At 47.0% G+C, this 18041-nt stretch overlaps 2 protein-coding genes across 3 annotated transcripts in view; both read left to right on the top strand.

The window, feature by feature from the left end:
* LPGAT1 (lysophosphatidylglycerol acyltransferase 1) overlaps window positions 1-18041 on the top strand; it is a 947911-nt gene that overhangs the window by 201019 nt on the left and 728851 nt on the right. The window lies entirely within an intron of this gene.
* On the top strand, window positions 6457-17994 carry NEK2 (NIMA related kinase 2). The gene is made up of 9 exons (XM_050951906.1): window positions 6457-6614; window positions 7120-7337; window positions 9714-9954; window positions 12431-12513; window positions 12807-12933; window positions 13101-13320; window positions 14427-14481; window positions 14560-14630; window positions 17525-17994. Exons 1-9 carry the CDS (start codon window positions 6519-6521, stop codon window positions 17746-17748), a joined length of 1335 nt encoding a protein of 444 aa, XP_050807863.1. The 5' UTR covers window positions 6457-6518; the 3' UTR covers window positions 17749-17994.

Here is an 18041-nt window from a genome sequence, read left to right as displayed (position 1 = left end):
CGGGGAGTGGGGGGGCCCAATCTGCCCTGAGTTCCGGAGGTGGGAAGGGGGCACATTGCCCCACCATGCCCCTGTCCTTCCCCTGGGTAGCAGCAGGCATCATCCTGTCCCCTTCTCTCCCTGGTGCAGGGAGAGGATGAGGAGGAGGAATGGGTGGACGTGGCTGCTTTCAAGAACATCCAAGAGGAGCTCCAGGGCCAAGAAAAGGTACGAACGTTCCTCAGCTTTTCTGGAACTGAGATTGTCCTGCCCCTTCCCAGCACCCTGACCTCCTGCAGAGTGTCTTGTCTCTGATGATCCACCAGCCCTAATGGGGACCTTTCTGCTCCATGATCTGGGACCCCATGGGGGTGTTTGTCACATACCAGCTAGGGTCTCCTTGCCCCACAGTCATTGTCCCAGTTTCTGACCCTGCTTGTATAGGAGTTGTGGGTGATTTGGACAACAGTCGGGTCCCCGCTATCCTCCATTCAGGCCTGAATCCTGCAGCTGGTGTGGGTGGGGCAGGGAGGTTCTGGATAACTGGCTCTCTCTCCCCTATCCCCACTCCTGGTAGGTACAGGATGAGGCCCAGCAGCTCATCTTCCTGCACGCCATCCACCCCGTGTGTCTCGCTGCACAGCAGAGAGGGCAGAACACATTGGAGCTGCAGTGCGGCAAGGCGGCTGTGGTGGAGAGGATGGTGGTGAGCGAGCCCAGCAGCTGAGGACAGAGACATAGGAGGGGAAAGGGTCTTTCCGGGCCAATGGATGGGGGATGGCTGGTGCTGGAAGGGCAGCTGAGGGCAGGGATTGCTGGGGCTGAAGATTGGGGAGAAGAGATGGAAGAAATTCTGAGATTGGTCACTAGTGGGCAGGAATCGGAGGAGCGGGAGGCAGGTGGGGGGATCCTGCTGGCTGTGTGAGGTGCTGGCTGTGTAATCTCCTCACTGGGACGTGTCAGTGAGGCCTCAATCTCACATGCTCCTTTGTCTCCTTTGCATCTCACGGGAGCTCATTGAGGAGCTGCCTGATAACTCTCCACCCGGTGCCATCCTCGCTAACTCCCTGATTGCTGTGGGCAACCTCAGGTACCGAGACTCTTCTGCTCAGTTCCCCTAACCCCGGTGCTGCTCAGGCCCAGGGTTGAGAGTCACTGCCCGTCCCACTCCCAGGTCACCTCCCAAGGGTGGCCCCTCTGGCAGAGGTGATGGGAAGGTTCACTCTCTCCTGGCTGGGTTGTTCTTTTCACTCCAGTAACATTGCAGTGGCTTTGGGGAGAGGCTCACTCCCAGGATCAGATACAGGAGGGGCAGCACGGTCCAGGGAACAGGTGTTATTCCTGCCCTGCCACTGTGTGTCTGGGAAACCTTGGCCTTGTCATTTCCTGGCTCGGTGCCTCAATTTCCATTCTCACCAGCCTGTGTCTATTTCCCTGCAGTTTCACATCCGTGTTGGTGCCAGTCCCACCCCACACTGCACAGTCTAATACTGGCTTCTCTCTCTTGCCAGCACCATGACACCTGCCCTGGAACCAGAGCTGGAGACACACCTCCTTCGAGCTGCCCTGCATGCCATCTGTTTTCACCTGGGCACGGAGAAGGACACCACCCAAGTCCAGGTAGATCATGCTAAAGTCATGGATTGAAGAGCCAGCTGTCATCCTGCTATGAATTCTTGCTAATTGTGTGCAGTGGGATGTGAATGAGAGAGGCCAGGATATGTGTTTGGGGGTCTCACCAGTGCTTCTCCAAGACCCCTATTCCCATCCTGTGGCAGGTGTAGCCCCACTTTCCCTAACTCTGACCCATGGCTCTCCCTTGCTTTGCAGGATCTGCATAGGGTCTTGCCAGACCTCCTGGATGCCATGCTGGGGAACCTGCTGGCAGAGTCCCCAGACACCGACGGGCTCCACTACATCTTGGAGGTGAGCCCGATGAGAGGGGTGGGGGAAATTTTACCTTAACTCTTAGATCCATTTTCCAGTCTGTCCTCTTAGCTGGGCCCCCAGTGGGCCGTCCTTGCTCAGGGCAGTCTGTGCAATGCACTGTCAAGCCATTCCTCCTTGAAGGACAGAGGAAGAAGTTGGGACTTCAAGCCAGAGCTCTGCCTGGTTCTGTTGAGCACTAACCACAGGGCCCCTGGCTGGCTTGGGGAGTAAGAGTCTGAACCCCTCCTGTGAGATCCAGAAGAATGGTCCTCAGAGAAGAGTCACAGGCTCCTTCCTAGAGAAACAGGAGGATCCCAGAGAATCAGCCATTCTCTCTGATGGGCTCTGAGATTCCTGGGGAGATTGTGCTCACACTCAATCCCTTCACCCGACCAAGGACTTGAGAGACAGGGAGTGGGGAGGGGTCTGTCTTCTTCCTGGTGAGCTGTTCAGGAATCAGGAGTTCAGGGAGGACAGACCAGCCCCGACACTGAACATTGTCCCAATCTAGAGAGACAAAGACATGTTGTGAGCTGCAGGATACAAGCATTGTTCTGGGGGCAACAATCCCCTTCTAAAGCTCTGCAATCAATGAATCAGATATTCGACCCTGCACACAATGTCTCAGCCCCCGGGGGATGGGGAGGGGCTCATTAGCACAACACGTGCACCTGCCCATTGATCCTGAGCTGCCTCCTTTCCCCACAACTACTGGATTGTGTCCCGGGTGTCACGGGAGAGAGCCAGGGCCATTAGGAGCAGCACGGCCCTGCTCAGATCCACCATCACCCTCCCTGAGTTTGACGTAAGTGACCTCTGACCCCAGCTTCCTGACTCCAGTCATAGGTGGGCTGGCTCCAATGGGCTGTAGGATCTGCTGCTGCAGGATCTGTGGGTTAGGAGTGTTCCTCTTGGGGAGGCAGAGGCAGAGCAGAGAATGAGCTTGGCTTGAGTCAAGTTCTTCTTGTCCTTGTTAAGTGGTGACTCTGGGCTTTTAAGGGGACCATGCTCCAGGTTCATCCTGGAGCAGGTGTGGAAGCAAGTTCTCATGGAGGGCCCTGCCCACATCCCTGTGCTCCAGGCTCCCTTGCAGGCAGGGAAAATTAAGGGTCTAGCTCTAGGTCCTGTCCTCTAGCATTTCCTGCATAGGGGCTGAGGGGAAGGAGAGTCCTGGCCCAGGGGGGACTGGGAGCTGGCAGGAAAATGCTGATGGAGTCCCCTCACCCCCTTCCTTCCATTAGAACTCAGCAGAATTCCCCAGGATGGGTCACCATGTGGCACAGCTGGCTCTGTTCATTGGTAACCCAGCCAAAGACATCAGCCGGCAGGCCAGGGAAGGGGCTTACCGGCTCTACCAGCTGCTGCTGCACCAGAGAGGTAAGGAACCCAGCTGGGAAATGGCTCCTGATAGAAGAGTGAGACTGGGACCCCAGCCAATTTCTCTCAGACTGACCCCGGCTGGAGGATGAGTCTCTGTGTGTCTCTGTCTCTGTTCTTCACCACGCCCTGCAATTCCGTTGGGCCAGGCATGCAGCGAGGACTCTGCCCACTGTGCAGCCACCAATGGGATTGGAAGGACACAAGCACTGCAGCCAGAATGAGAAATGTGTGTGTGTGTGTCTCTTTCCCAGGTCTGACGATCCATGAAGCCAAAGACCTGTGCTGCTGGGACTGGACCAGGACAGCAGGCGCCTGGGCTACAGGAACACAGCCAGGGTGGGGGAGGTATGGACACTCTGCCAGGGCATGACACAACTCGGAGAGTGGAGGTGGCCTAGTGTCCGTATCACCCAAGCAGGGGCGGCTCTAGACATTTCGCTGCCCCAAACACAGTGGCATGCCGCAGGGGGCGCTCTGTGGGTTGCCGGTCCTGTGGCTCCAGTGGACCTCCCGCAGGCATGCCTGCGGAGGGTCCGCTAGTCCTGCGGTTCCACCCAAGCCGCGGGACCAGCGGACCCTCCACAGGCACGCCTGTGGGAGGTCCACTGGAGCCATGGGACCCGAGGACCCTCCGCAGGCAGGCTGCCGAAGGCTGCCTGCCTGCCGCCCTCCCGGAGACCGGCAGAGCGCCCCTCGTGGCATGGCGCCCCAAGCACGCGCTTGGTGTGCTGGGGCCTGGAGCCGCCCCTGCACCCGAGCTACCACCCAGAGTTACTCCCATCACTGGCAGCCTGGGAGGCCAAGGACTGATGGGTGATGGTGACTGACCAGGCAGGGCTGAGGCACATGGGCGAGGGAAGCTTGTCCCGCTGCTAGCAGGGCTGGACCTGCTTTTGAGAGAACGGGAGGATTCAGCCAGCAGGGGCTGCTGATCTTCTCCATTCACCAGGGCTGCCATCCTGCAGCTTCAGCATTAGTGTCTGGGATGACTTGGGGAAAGGTCTCAACCTCCCCCCATCCCAATTCACTGCTGCCAGAATCCATTGTGCCCCCCTGCTAGAGCCCCCTCCCTGCTCAACCTGGGTGGGGCTGGGGTGGAGGGTTCTGAGAACTTGAGCTGTGGATTGGAGGTGGAACAGCTGTCAAGGCACTGAGGGGGAAGTGGCAGGAGCTCACCCTACAAGGAGGGGGGTTGGCACTGGAGGTCACTAGAAAGGACAATAAGACTCGATTCTGGGGATCAGGAGGGTGAATCCATCCTTCAGAGGTGGGCAGGTGCTGGGTGGAAATGCTGCTGGTTCCAGGTGCCCTTAATCCCCTGATTCTTCAGGGGCGTCTGAGTCTCCGACAGGTTCTCGTTCCCTTGCAGCAGGAGGACCTCACAGCCAACATGATGCACCAGCTCCACATCATCCAGCACTTGAGCCAGCTGCCTGAGGCACTGCAGGGGCTGTGCCTCTGAGGCCACCAGCAGCTCCCGCTCCCTGCTGCAGGTACTGCTCTGGCTGACTGTAAATGGGAACAAGTGGAAGGGGAAATGGAGCCCCCGGCTCTCACAGAAACTCTCTCCCCTCTCTGTGGAGCAGGGTCCTTCCCTCTGCCCCCCAAATTCCTTCATCTGGGGCAGGAGCTCTTTCCCTCATACCCATTCCCCTGCCCCCTTTCCTTGGTCTATCCCCCATCCCATTCCCCCTGCTCCCAGCAATGCCCCTCTCCTATGTACACACACCAACTCTGCCCACATATCTACACCAGCAACACCATCACAGGACCTAACCAGATCAGCCACACCATCACCGGTTCATTCACCTGCACTCCACCAATGTAATATACACCATCATATGCCAGCAATGCCCCTCTGCTGTGTACATCGGCCAAACTGCACAGTCTCTACGGAAAAGGATAAATGGACACAAATCAGATATTAGGAATGGCAATATACAAAAACCTGTAGGAGAACACTTCAACCTCCCTGGCCACACAATAGTAGATCTTAAGGTGGCCATACTGCAGCAAAAAAACTTCAGGACCAGACTTCAAAGAGAAACTGCTGAGCTTCAGTTCATCTGCAAATTTGACACCATCAGCTCAGGATTAAACAAAGACTGTGAATGGCTTGCCAACTACAAAACCAGTTTCTCCTCCCTTGGTTTTCAAACCTAAGCTGCTAGAAGAGGGCCTCATTCTCCCTGATTGAACTAACCTCGTTATCTCTAGCTTGCTTCTTGCTTGCATATATATACCTGCCTCTGGAAATTTCCACTACATGCATCCGACGAAGTGGGTATTCACCCACGAAAGCTCATGCTCCAAAACGTCTGTTAGTCTATAAGGTGCCACAGGATTCTTTGCTGCTTCTTCTGCTCTATTCCATGCTGATTAGGCCTCAGCTGGAGTATTGTGTCCAGTTCTGTGTGGCACATTTCAGGAAAGATGTGGACAAATTAGAGACGGTCCAGAGAAGAGCAACAAAAATGATTAAAGGTCTAGAAATCATGACCTGTGACGGACAATTAAAACATGAAAACAGTTTTTAAGTACATAAAAGGTTGTTATAAGGAGAAGGGAGAAAAACTGTTGTTCTTAACATCTGAGTATAGGACAAGAAGCAAAGGGCTTAAATTGCAGCAAGGGAGATTTAGATTGGACGTTAGGAAAAACTTCCTGTTAGGGTAACCTGGAGTAAATTGCCTGGGAGCTTGTGGAATCTCCATCATTAGTGATTTTTAAGAGCAGGTTAGCTAAACCCCTCTCAGGGATTGTTTAGATAAGACTTAGTCCTGCCATGAATTCCTGCTGGGGACAACCCAAGAGTGCGGGGGAAGCCTGCTAGCTGTAGGCATTTGCCACATCAGGTAGCAATTTTTTGCAGTAACTGCTCCAGGTAGCACATTGCTACAGGCAGCAGTTTCCTGTTGCGATGAAAGGGAGGGGGCCACAGCCGCGCACCCCTGGTGGATGGGGCGGTGCCAGCCGGAGCGACGTGGAAAGAGGGCGGAGCTAAGTCTCCTGACCCTTCCTCGCGCCGCCATGGTTGCCTAGCAGTGGTAACGGCCGTTATGTGGCGTATATTGTTTACAGGACAGTAGCCAATGGGAGGGCGGATGCTGGCGGGTGGGGCTTCGGCACCGGGCCAATGGGCGGCGGGGGCGGCGCGTTTAAACGACGACGGCGACAGGTAGCTGCGTGGTTGCTGTTCCGTTGGCCGCGCTCCGAGGTGTCGCGGCGCCATGCCGAGCCGGCCCGAGGACTACGAGGTGCTGCTCACCATCGGCGCCGGCTCCTACGGCAAGTGCCAGAAGGTGCGGCGCCGGGCGGACGGCAAGGTGAGCGGGGGAGGGGCGCCCCGTGTGTGTCCGGGCGGCCGGCAAGGTGAGGGGCCCGGTGCTGCCCGGGGGACGTGTTAACGCTTCGTCAGCGGCCCCGGCTGGTCGCGGTGTGACGCCGGGTCAGTCCCCTCCCGCCGCTGGCGGCAGCAGCGCTCGCCCCCGGGCGGGCTGGGCTAGGCTGCGCTCCCCGAGCTCGGCCCCTGCGGGTTCGGTGTCTCGCCGCGGGCGCAGGAGTCGCGGCGCCTCCAGAGTGAGGCGGATCCGCTGGGGCGGGAACACGCAGCGCCCCGCGGGCCGGCTCGTGGCAGGCGAGTGGAGGCTCAGCAACGCGTAAAGCTGCACGTCGCTCTGCCGGGCTGGGGCCGGGCTCCGGGCTCATCCCCGCCGGCTCCTCCAGCCCAGCCAGCGGGTCAGGTAGCTCATGACTTGGCTTTCCAAGCGGCTCCCAGCGGGAGCGTTCGTGTTTGTCCGCTAGCCACGGTGAAAACTGTCTGTCTTCCAGGTCTTGGTTTGGAAAGAGCTCGACTATGGCTCCATGACAGAAGCCGAGAAACAAATGCTTGTTTCGGAAGTGAATTTACTCCGGGAGCTGAGACACCCAAACATTGTCCGGTATTATGATCGCATCATTGACAAAAGCAACACAACCCTGTACATCGTGATGGAATATTGTGAAGGAGGTGACCTGGCTAGTCTCATTGCAAGATGTACAAAGGAAAGGCACGTGAAATCTGTTCATGGGGGTCTCCTGCTCTCCCATCTAAACCTGAGCACTTACCAGAATTAAGCTGAATCAAAATGCATCTCTTTGTAATCCATTAAACTTGGGTTTGATACATTTAATCACCACCTCAGACTTCTAAATTCTCTCAAGTCTCTCCTTAAGGTATAAAAAGGTTGCTTAGGTTTTTTTTAAAGGTATAGTTTAGTGGCAGTTGTGTTAAACTGACTTCTCTTGATAAGATAAGGAAAACTGAAGTACTTGACACACACAGGAATAGTCACTATTGCATTCCCGTGTGTGAGGCAAAAACCTATGACCACTAGAGACCCAACTGTTAGGACTTGTGGGTTCTATTTACTCCACTACTGACTTGCAGTGTGACCTTATTAAGTCTTTGAACCTGTGTGCTTTAGATTGCCCATCTGGAAAATGAATATTACTTAACTTTGCAGGAGTATCATCACTCTTCTTTTTGGGGAAAATGTTAAACTTGAATAATTATATGGATCAAAGCTATATCGGAAAAGCTACCCTTGTACAAATGTTTACATTCAAAGCTATTGCAAGGATTTTAAAGTAAAACAGTCTCAGTTAAAAGCAAGCTCAAATATTAAACCTGCCTCAAAGCCTCTTTTCTGTCTTGTGGGTTTTAGAATTGTGCTCAAGCTTCCCCCCACCCTTGAGTTCACTTGTCCCAAAATGTGAGAACCATCTACATGAGAAATGGTGAAACTGTCCTACCAGTGCTCATTGTTTCAGCTCAAACAGAGTTCTAATAGAATTTTGTCTGGTGTGGCTCTAACCATATAAGTCTCAGAGCACTTTAGGGTGGGTGACCTTGACAGCTCCTCCATGCTGCCTGTTATATGTCCCAGGATGCAAAACTAAAATCACAAGTTGAGACTGAATTGAGATAAATCACTTGAATTGATCTACATAACAATGCTCTGGGCCTATTATCTTCTAGGTTTTGCTGTGTGATACTTACAAAAGGGGGAGAAAAGAATGGACTTCCTGAAACAAAAATGGGATGGCTGTGGAGCACACTTCCATAGGGGATTAGGTGAACCCAGCATCTGATCCTCTATGGGAAATGCTGCCCAACTCTCATCACTGAAAAAGCCATTCTTATGGTGGAAAGGCCATCAACACTGATTCTCTTGTATCCAGTATACACCACCACAAAAGGAAATGAATGCCTTAAAACAAACCCCTGTACGCTCTGTGGCATTTTTAACTTCAAAAAGGTGCCAAAACTAAGTGCTCTGAGTGTAATCCCCAAGGCCAATATTTTGGTGCTACTGAAGCCTTCAAAACCCCTATTCGGCTGCTGCCTAAAGCCCTGAGCCATCTAAGTATTTCTGCTGGGAAGCATGCTCACAGTTGTATTGTTCTAAGGAATAAGACAAGCCCTGAGGCATTGCCATGCATATCTTGTCTGCAGCACCTAATTGATGGGGGGTGCTCTGAGGTTGCTTGAACTCCCACATAATAGTTGAGAACTGGCCTCCCTTATCCAAGGATGAGATCTGGGTTCAATTTCCCCTCTGCCTGACATGGAGAAGGGATTTGAACTTAGGGCACTCTGCCCCCAAGAGGTGGGAAACCCAACTGCTGAACAAGTCATTCTCTCTGTCCCAATGAATATTTAATTGTTTATTCACTGTGGACTGCTTCAGTAGGAGAGAGTGAGACCCACACCAGCATAGCCCAGGGGTTTGGACACTCACCTGAGAGGTAGGAGTTTAAATTTCTTCTTCACATAATGCAAGGTCTCCCACATCCCAGGTGAATGCTCTAACCAGTGGGCTAAATACTATAAGGGAAGCTCTCTCCCCTTCCCCTTGCATTCCCCTGCCCCCCTCCAAAAAAAAACAAACAACCCACAACTTAGGCACCCAACTGCAGGAAAGAGCTCACTGCTGAGAATCCCAAGCAGAGAAGTCAATTTCCCTCTAGGCTAGAGTTAAGCCACACCCCTCAAAGGGATTTAGGTGTCTAAGACCAAACCTCAACATTACCTGTTGGAACTGCATACGCTATCCTTGCCTACTATACTGACTTTTTTTTGTAGATCTTATTCTTAGGTATCTAACTCTCTCTCTGTGCAGTGAGAGACTAGGTGCCTAAGTTGTGGATTCCACTGGATGGGAATGTACCTAAAAGTTGGCACTGTTGCAACACTCATTACTTTGTGGCTCTAGCCCTCTGTTACTGCTATTTACTTTGCATGGTAGATATTTGGATACTATAGCCATGTGTGGTAGTACAAAACCCTAAGATGGGAACAAATAATTAGAGGGTGATTTACATACTTACTGTATTTACAAGATCTATATTACACTGTTAAATAACTTATTCTTCTTTCATAGACACTACTTAGAGGAAGACTTTGTTATCCGCATGTTGACTCAGTTGACCCTGGCCTTGAAGGAATGTCACAGACGGAGTGATGGTGGTCACACTGTGTTGCACCGTGACTTAAAACCAGCAAATATCTTTCTAGATAGCAAGCACAATGTGAAACTTGGAGACTTTGGATTGGCTAGAATATTGCACCATGATACCAGTTTTGCTAAAACATTTGTTGGCACTCCATATTACATGTCTCCAGTAAGTGTTCCAAGATCCTGGTTTCTTTTGCAACACCATGCTTTTTAACAATTGCTCAACATCTTTAAGTTTTAGTTGATGAAACTTATAACTAAATCTTGGTTCCTGTAGCCAACTCCTTTTTAACAAGGGACAGACCTTTTAAAACTTGTGTTTGCAGGGGGGAAGCTTACTTGCAACAACTCTGTGTCATATATCAAATGATCTTGTTAAGATAGTTAAGACCAAAGCAGACCGTGAAGAACTTCGAAAAGATGTCACAAAACTAAGTGATTGGGCAACCAAATGGCAAGTGAAATTTAATGTGGATAAATGTAAAGTAATGCACATTGGAAAAAATAACCCCAATTATACATACAATATGATGTGGGGGCTAATTTAGCTACAGCGAATCAGGAAAAAGATCTTCGAGTCATCATGGACAGTTCTCTGAAGATGTCCACGCAGTGTGCAGAGGCGGTCAAAAAAGCAAACAGGATGTTAGGAATCATAGAAAAGGGCATAGAGAATAAGAAGGAGACTATATTATTGCCCTTATATAAATCCATGGTATGCCCACATCTCGAATCTGTGTACAGATGTGGTCTCCTCCCCTCAAAAAAGATATACTGGCACTAGAAAAGGTTCAGAAAAGGGCAACTAAAACAATCAGGGGGTTGGAGAGGGTCCCATATGAGGAAAGATTAAAGTGGCTAGGACTCTTCAGCTTGGCAAAGAGGAGACTAAGGGGGGATATGATAGAGGTATATAAAATCATGAGTGATGTGGAGAAAGTGGATAAGGAAAAGTTACTTACTTATTCCCATAATACAAGAACTAGGGGTCATCAAATGAAATTAATAGGCAGCAGGTTAAAAACAAATACAAGGAAGTTCTTCACAGTCAACCTGTGGAACTCCTTACCTGAGGAGATTGTGAAGGCTAGGACTAGAACAGGGTTTAAAAGAGAACTGGATAAATTCATCGTGGTTAGGTCCACAAATGGCTATTAGCCAGGATGGGTAAAGACTGGTGTCCCTAGCCTCTGTTTGTCAGAGGATGGAGATGGATGGCAGGAGAGTGATCACTTGATCATTGTCTATTAGGTTCACTCCCTCTGGGGCACCTGGCATTAGCCACAATTGGTAGACAGATACTGGGCTAGATGGACCTTTGGTCTGACTCGGTACGGCTGTTCTTATGTCTTGTATGTGACTGACTTTCAAGTTTGATATGATTTAAGCCTTTAACTTTTTTGGACTGTAAATTTTCATAAACTAGTACTGTGCTGTACTGTTTCTGGTGTTAATTAGCTATAGCATGGGCCCTCAACCTGGGGTTGTGGACTCTTTCTCCTTTCCCCCTCACCCCCACCCATCCACTTGCCATCTCAACTGGGTTGCAAATATGCTCAGGGGTTAGATCCCCCTCATTCCTTATGAAGAGATATGTAGGGAGGGTAGTGATGGGGAGTTCCAAAACCTTTTTCTTTTACATGGAGTCACAGTATAGAACAGGTTGAGGACCACTGCCATCAGACTATTGTGCATACTTAATCCACACCTTTTCTCAAATCCATGTCTTCAAAGAACATCTGTAGAATTCTGATTCCTATTTCTTGATCTCTGCTTCTGAATGAGGCTGGAATAGCTCCCTTGCCTCTTGATATTTTACATTTGAAGGCTGCTGTTGCTGAGCACAGCACAAATTAGAACTGTGCACTGGTCATTGCTCATCATCCTAAGTAGATCCTTTCAAAGGCAGCATTCTTAGCTCTTGACTACAGTTGATGATGTGAAGCTCCCTCAAGGACCTCCATCATGATTACTACTCTAGCTCTTCTCCCTGGAAGAACAGACTTCTTACGAGGTATCCTTTTGTTAGTACCATCCTTGTTGCTTGTATAGGTCTATTCCCTGCAAGTCACATTTCTGAAGTATCTTCCTTGGTATCTTGGCACTGACTTTCATGTGATTCTTGTCTTGTCACATCTGCACAGCAGCGTCAGTGCTGCTGCAGTGATGGAGTGGGGTACTCTACCTTCAAATGATTGATCTACATGGGCTCTTGTCCTCCAGATCATAGACTTTGGGAGTGAATCCCTGCAAGGTCATGGCAAAGCTAATTCTGAAGTAAGGCAGATATAAGGAAAAGTACTTTTTCTTTGCTTCTGTGCTCTGTGTGCGGACTCTAATGAAGTTTGTTTTCCCTATATAATACATGTCTTGCATTTGTACTGATCAAAAAAACTCATTCAGTTTGAACAAAGCTTTACTCCAGCTCAGTTATTGTTGCTGTAATATCTTCTATAGTCTGAATTATACTAGCTTGAAGTAGCTATTGTGAATTAAACTGCAAACTCATCACTGATAATTTAGAAGTTTGCACAAATATTAGCTGATCCTTCATGGAGAACTTGGTTCAGCTGCATTACTGTAAATGAATTGCTGTACACTGTCCTGATAACACATTTTAAATAAAGCCTTCTCTTTCTTAGGAACAAATGAACCGCATGTCATATAATGAAAAATCAGACATCTGGTCTCTAGGATGTTTGCTGTATGAACTATGTGCACTCTCGTAAGTATAAAGATAAATGCTGAGAGACTACGTACACTTTTTAATTATAGTATGATGTGACTAAACTGTAAACAAGTCAAGAACAAAGTATGTCTAAACTAAATTTTAATCCAACAAACGGTTGTCTGGTTTTCAAAATATTTTAAAAGTTAAAGCCAAGCTCTCTTCGACACTAGAAGAACCTTGACTGAAGTGGTAAATGGAGTTTTTCCTCAAACACAATGAAAACCCTTTAATGCATTTCCAGTTAAACAGTGAAAAGAGCCTTTAAGAAAATAAATTTTCTTCTTCAGGCCTCCATTTACAGCTTATAACCAAAAGGAGTTGGCAGAGAAGATAAAAGAAGGGAAGTTCAGACGAATACCATATCGATATTCAGATCAATTGAATGAACTTCTTAAAAAGATGCTGAATTTAAAGGTAGGAATTGACTGCTGTTTTCACTAATACTTCAATCTGATACTTACAGCATTTCAGACCTCTAATTTTTAAAGTAGGATGGAACTTGTATGGATTTGCCTCCATTAAGGAGGGAATTGGTGTTATACTGACATTTGTCACACTCTTTCCCTGGCTTTTCTTTTAAGGACTACTGTCGACCCTCTGTTGAAGAAATTCTACAGAATCCCTTGATAGCTGACTTGGTGGTAGAAGAGCAAAGAAACCACTCTGAGAAGAGAGGACGAAGATCAACAGAGTCAGAAAGGCTGCAGCATTCAGGCACTGCAGTAAATGAGCTGAAACTGAAGGAACAACAGTTGCAGGAGAGAGAACGAGCCATAAAAGAGAGAGAGCAACAACTGGAACGTATGAAATTCCATTTTGGGAGTGGGGAAGTCAGAATTACTCTGGTCTGAAAGAGCCTGTGAGGGCATAGTCCAGATTGCAGATGCAGCCTGTCAAATTTTTAAAACTACTACTTTCTTTTTTTTTTTTTGTATTTAATTAAACTTTACCTGGTAGTCTAATCCAGGAGTAAAAACCTGGATTAGGATTGTAGGGGATGGAGAAGACTGTTCATAGCAAGCAAAGGTTAACAAAACTTACAGGATGTGGGGCCTGAATCTGTCATCCTTCACAATGTGTAGCCATATAGGGTAAAGTGTGTGGAATGCTACCAAATCAGAATGGTAGCATTTTACTCACTCTGCACTAGGGTATCTGCCTATTCACTGTACAGGGCAACAGATCTGGGTCCTTACTCTATGCAAAATTAGTGTTAGCTACAATCTATGAAAATTTTATTGGAGGCTGTGACATGGCACAATTTAAAAAGGGGGGTGTGGGCTGCTACTTTGGAGACTGTCCTTTGGATTAAGATCCAAAACTGTTACAAAAAAGCAATTGTCAATAGAGCTCATTAGCAGTGAAGCTATATGCCCAGTTCTTTAACTAATTGGGGTTATGTAATGGATAACACTTATTAACTGCATGCAACTAAAGATAAGTTGGCACAAGATAGGTTGTACTTGCTATGATTGGAACATCTATTTTGAAAATCAGTCCCTGCATGTGGCACAGCTAAAATAAAGTGTATGTGCAAAATGGCAGGACTGAACATTGGTATAGCTTCAGCCAACCATGCATGATAGATTAGAAAACAAAACTCTTTCTCTCAGGGCATGATTGGTATTTAAAGCACTATGAGGATTCCATGATGGAAGAATGGTATGCACCCCTTCGTGTCCAGTCACTGCCATATCCCAGGAAGTGCATGGGCTGAAAGAACCTGACTCTCGACACAGCAAATGAACTACTTTGCTACCTAGAGCCCCAAAGCTGAAATTTAGGGCTTTACACTTCAGTGACTATCTGCTTTTCTGCAGGAAAATGTCTTGGGACTAAGCCTCTCCTGTTTGGGGAAAACACCAGAAATCTAATGTTGTTAACTTTCTTCATATGCTTACTTCCAGAGAGGGAGCGGGAGCTGTGTGTTCGCGAGAGACTGGCAGAAGATAAACTTGCTAGGTATTACAGTGTAACCTAGGTTAAACTTCAAGATTTTGTTTGCTGTAGAAATAATTTAACTATCTCATTTCATAACAGGGCTGAAAACTTGATGAAAAACTACAACCTATTCAAGGAACAGAGGATATTAGCAGGTGCTAAAAGCCCAGGTATGAGAATAAACAGGAAGCCATTTGAACTAGTAAACACAGATTGGCACAGCCATGAGGATGACCTTGACATTCTGCAAGCCATGAAAAGTCCCATCTTACCAAACAAACTACAGAAACTTTTATAATGGTTTTGACAGAAAGTTGACACACTTTTTTTAAGTGTCACATGGAATGAAGAAAAACGGCTCTAGAAGGGGATCACGTTTGCTGCTGTTAATATTTATTTATTCAGCCTCGACATCAAAAATGATGTTGAGAAGGGGAGGGTGTCAGTATGAATTGCTGGAAAGATATGAATTTACTTTCTCTAGCTAGTTCTAGGTTTCTGAACATAAGTAATTCAGTTTTGGAACAGATTGTGAAATCAGATCTATGTAATATGATCTAGTTTTAAAAGTTAGTCCTCAATAAAACATAAGGCATGTCTTATGACCACTCAGCCTTCATCTCATGGATGGCTTTAAACGAAAAAGCAGATTTATACTACTACTTTTTTCATTGACCTTAAGGGTTATTCATATCTCGGATATTCTAACAGTCCAAACTTTTAACTGAATGAGTCAACTGTACAAGGTAGAAACCTCAGGTGATTTAGAGTAAGGAGCAGCAATTGTAAAATCCAAAAGTAGGGAATAGGGGGCAAAATTCAGTCTGAAAAACAGATATGGTACAATACCTTGCATAACAATTTAGACCTAGATGCTGGAATTTAGGAACCTAAATCAATTTCTGACTCAGGCACTACTGTGGCCTGCACACGCACAGCCCCACATGTGCTAATCTCCCTCTTCAGTCTGTAGGCACCTAAACTTTTTGCAGTAGAAGTTCCCTAGGCACCTATGTTCTGTCTCTGGGCATGTGCTCTGCAGCAGCATGCCAGGTAACTGGATGTTTCAGCTCCAGTGTGGTACGCAAACCAGGAAAAGAGAGAGGCATTCTTCCACCTAAGTCACCTGTACAGGGTCTGAGCAACTAAGCACGGTTCATTTGCTCTCTAGACTGGGTCCCTACAACAAGCTTACAGAAAATAGCTGGGGGGGGGGGGGGAAGCATGTGTGGAAGGGGCAGGAGGAGGATCACCTTTCTCAAACTCCTAGTCAACTTGTTAGAGTATTCATGTGGGATTTAGGAAACACGGATCTAATGCCCACACCACTACAAGCCTGGTTCTAGCTGTCATATGCTGCTTCTGCTTGATCACTCAAAATAGCATTGTTTCAATGTCTAATTGTCAGCCTACTAATCCCCTGCCTCTTGCAATATTACTGCTTTCTGATGTTCTTCCTTCCCTGACATAACTAGAAGTGGCCTGCAAGAAGGGTCCTGCATCTTTTCCCCAAGCTTCTATCATCTTTGTAATGATTCAGGCTTACTTAGTTATGCTGTAACCTGACAATTCATGATTTTTAACTTCCTCTTATAGGAAGAGTTTGCTTGCTGTACAACAGACCTAGCTAGAAGTTAGCACCCAGGTCTCTACCATCCCCATCTCACTAAGCTCCCTCTTTTTTAAAAAAAAAAAAAAAGCCTGGCTTTACTATGGTTTTCAGTGATTGATGTAACCTTGAAACTCTGTTCCAGTTACCTCATATTACCAGATAAATCAATCATTTTTTTTTTCTTTTACCTTAAAGTTAAAAGCCATGCAAGTTAATAAAGTTAAGAAGAACACTTAACTAGGAGTCTTTCCCCATTAAGCCCCCTAGTATCTTCTTTCAGGACTATGTTCAATTGTTGCTACCAGCACTAGGTTGCTGCAGTGGCTCCCTTCAGAATCATGTTTAGGCAGCTTACTTACTAAGACCTTCTCAGTCCCTGTGGTTTGAGAATCAAACAAGTTTTCTGCACAACAGCACAGAAAGCTGGGACTTATAAAACTTTATTATGGAAGCATGACTGAACAAAGTGAAAGTGAGTTCTTGAATCACTGTTAAAATGAAACTACTGCTAGTGTAAAATGGTTGTGTGAACCCTGTGCCCTTGTTCTCAGTAGGGCTGGAAGCTATGCTATTGCCGGAAGACAAAAATGTGTACAGGTACACATGGCTTACCTGCACCTAGACCAGGGAAAAAAACATCCCTTATTTTTTTAGAAGATATTGATTAAACTCCTCAGTGATTTTTTTTCTGAAATAGTATGTGTCACTTGTCCTGGCATAGGACTGTAGTTAGTGTTCTCTATACATTGATATTGTATTGGGACTAGTCAACTACATTGTCTGTACATACCCTTTTTTACAGAGCAGGCCTCTGGGTTATGTAACTGTTTCTCCTATATGTCACTGCAACACTCAAACCAGCAAGAGTTTCTATAGTTGAGTGTTGTACGTGGTGACTAAACATATTTCACTATCCAGTAGCCTGCACCTTTTATTTTGACTCAATGTATCACTGCTATCTATCCTTGCCCTTCTACAAAATAAAGGTAGTCTCCTCTTCCTGGGTGCTCTCTGAAAAGAGATGACTAAAACAAACTTTATTAAATAAAGCAAGTCTCTACAGCCCTTTCTACCTTAAGTCTTCTGAAAGTAAAATTACTACAAGCTCCAGTAACCTATAGCACTGTCATGTTAAACGGGGCTTTGGTATCCTATATAACTAACTGTCCCCTAAATGAGCATGATTAGGGGGAGGGGAAGGAGAGCATTAGCTGGAAACTGTAAAGGGTGAATTACATATCAATAGCATTTATATGACTATTAATTCAAATAAAGCTGTTGTCCCTGTTGGAGGTTACTCTAGTGAATACTCACGTTAGCTTAGATCCAGATTAGGTTCCCCTCTGCAAAGGAGTGACTGGCACTGATGTGAATGAATAAACTAATATTGAGGAACACTCACTCATTTAATAAAACTCAAAAGCCCCTTTCTTCACTGTTTCTGTCTTTAAGATGAAGTGCTACTCCCCTCTTCTACAAGAAAGAAGAAGGTTCACTTTGGTGCAAGTAAAGAGAACGCTATATCCAATGATAATTTGGAGAATTATCCTCTCCCAAAAGAGAAATGCTCTGAGCTGAAGAAACGCCTTTATGCCGCTAACCTGCGGGCTCAAGCACTGTGTGAACTAGAAAAAAATTATCAACTAAAAAGCAGGCAAATTCTGGGTATGCGCTGAAACTGTGTATAGTGTTTAACATTTTAATGTCACTTAAAAATTTATTGATACAAGTATTGTGCTCCTTCTGTCCTGATTTTTTTTACCGTGATTTGAATCCTGTTTTGTTTTTAGCTGAGATGCTACCATTTTAACTTAATATTTTACATAAAAGAAGTTATGTATAAGTTTCCCTTTTTTATTAATTTTCCATCATACTGTCCATGCTTGAAAGGATACTTCAGTGGAACAGAAGGATAGCTTTGATAAATACATGTTTGATTTAGAGAGAGAGTGGCTATCTTTTTCCTTAA

This window comes from Gopherus flavomarginatus, chromosome 4 (genome assembly GCF_025201925.1).
Source record: "Gopherus flavomarginatus isolate rGopFla2 chromosome 4, rGopFla2.mat.asm, whole genome shotgun sequence".
Classification (NCBI taxonomy): Eukaryota; Metazoa; Chordata; order Testudines; family Testudinidae; genus Gopherus; species Gopherus flavomarginatus.
The sequence above is the reverse complement of the archived record's forward strand: the minus strand, read 5'-3'. Positions and strand labels throughout refer to the sequence as shown.

Excerpts from the sequence above, each read along its gene's own strand:
- NEK2 (XM_050951906.1), top strand. The coding sequence starts at position 6,519 with ATGCCGAGCCGGCCCGAGGACTACGAGGTGCTGCTCACCATCGGCGCC. Across the intron at positions 12,514-12,806 it reads TATGAACTATGTGCACTCTC|GCCTCCATTTACAGCTTATA; the intron begins GTAAGTATAAAG and ends TTTCTTCTTCAG. Across the intron at positions 13,321-14,426 it reads GAGAGAGCAACAACTGGAAC|AGAGGGAGCGGGAGCTGTGT; the intron begins GTATGAAATTCC and ends GCTTACTTCCAG.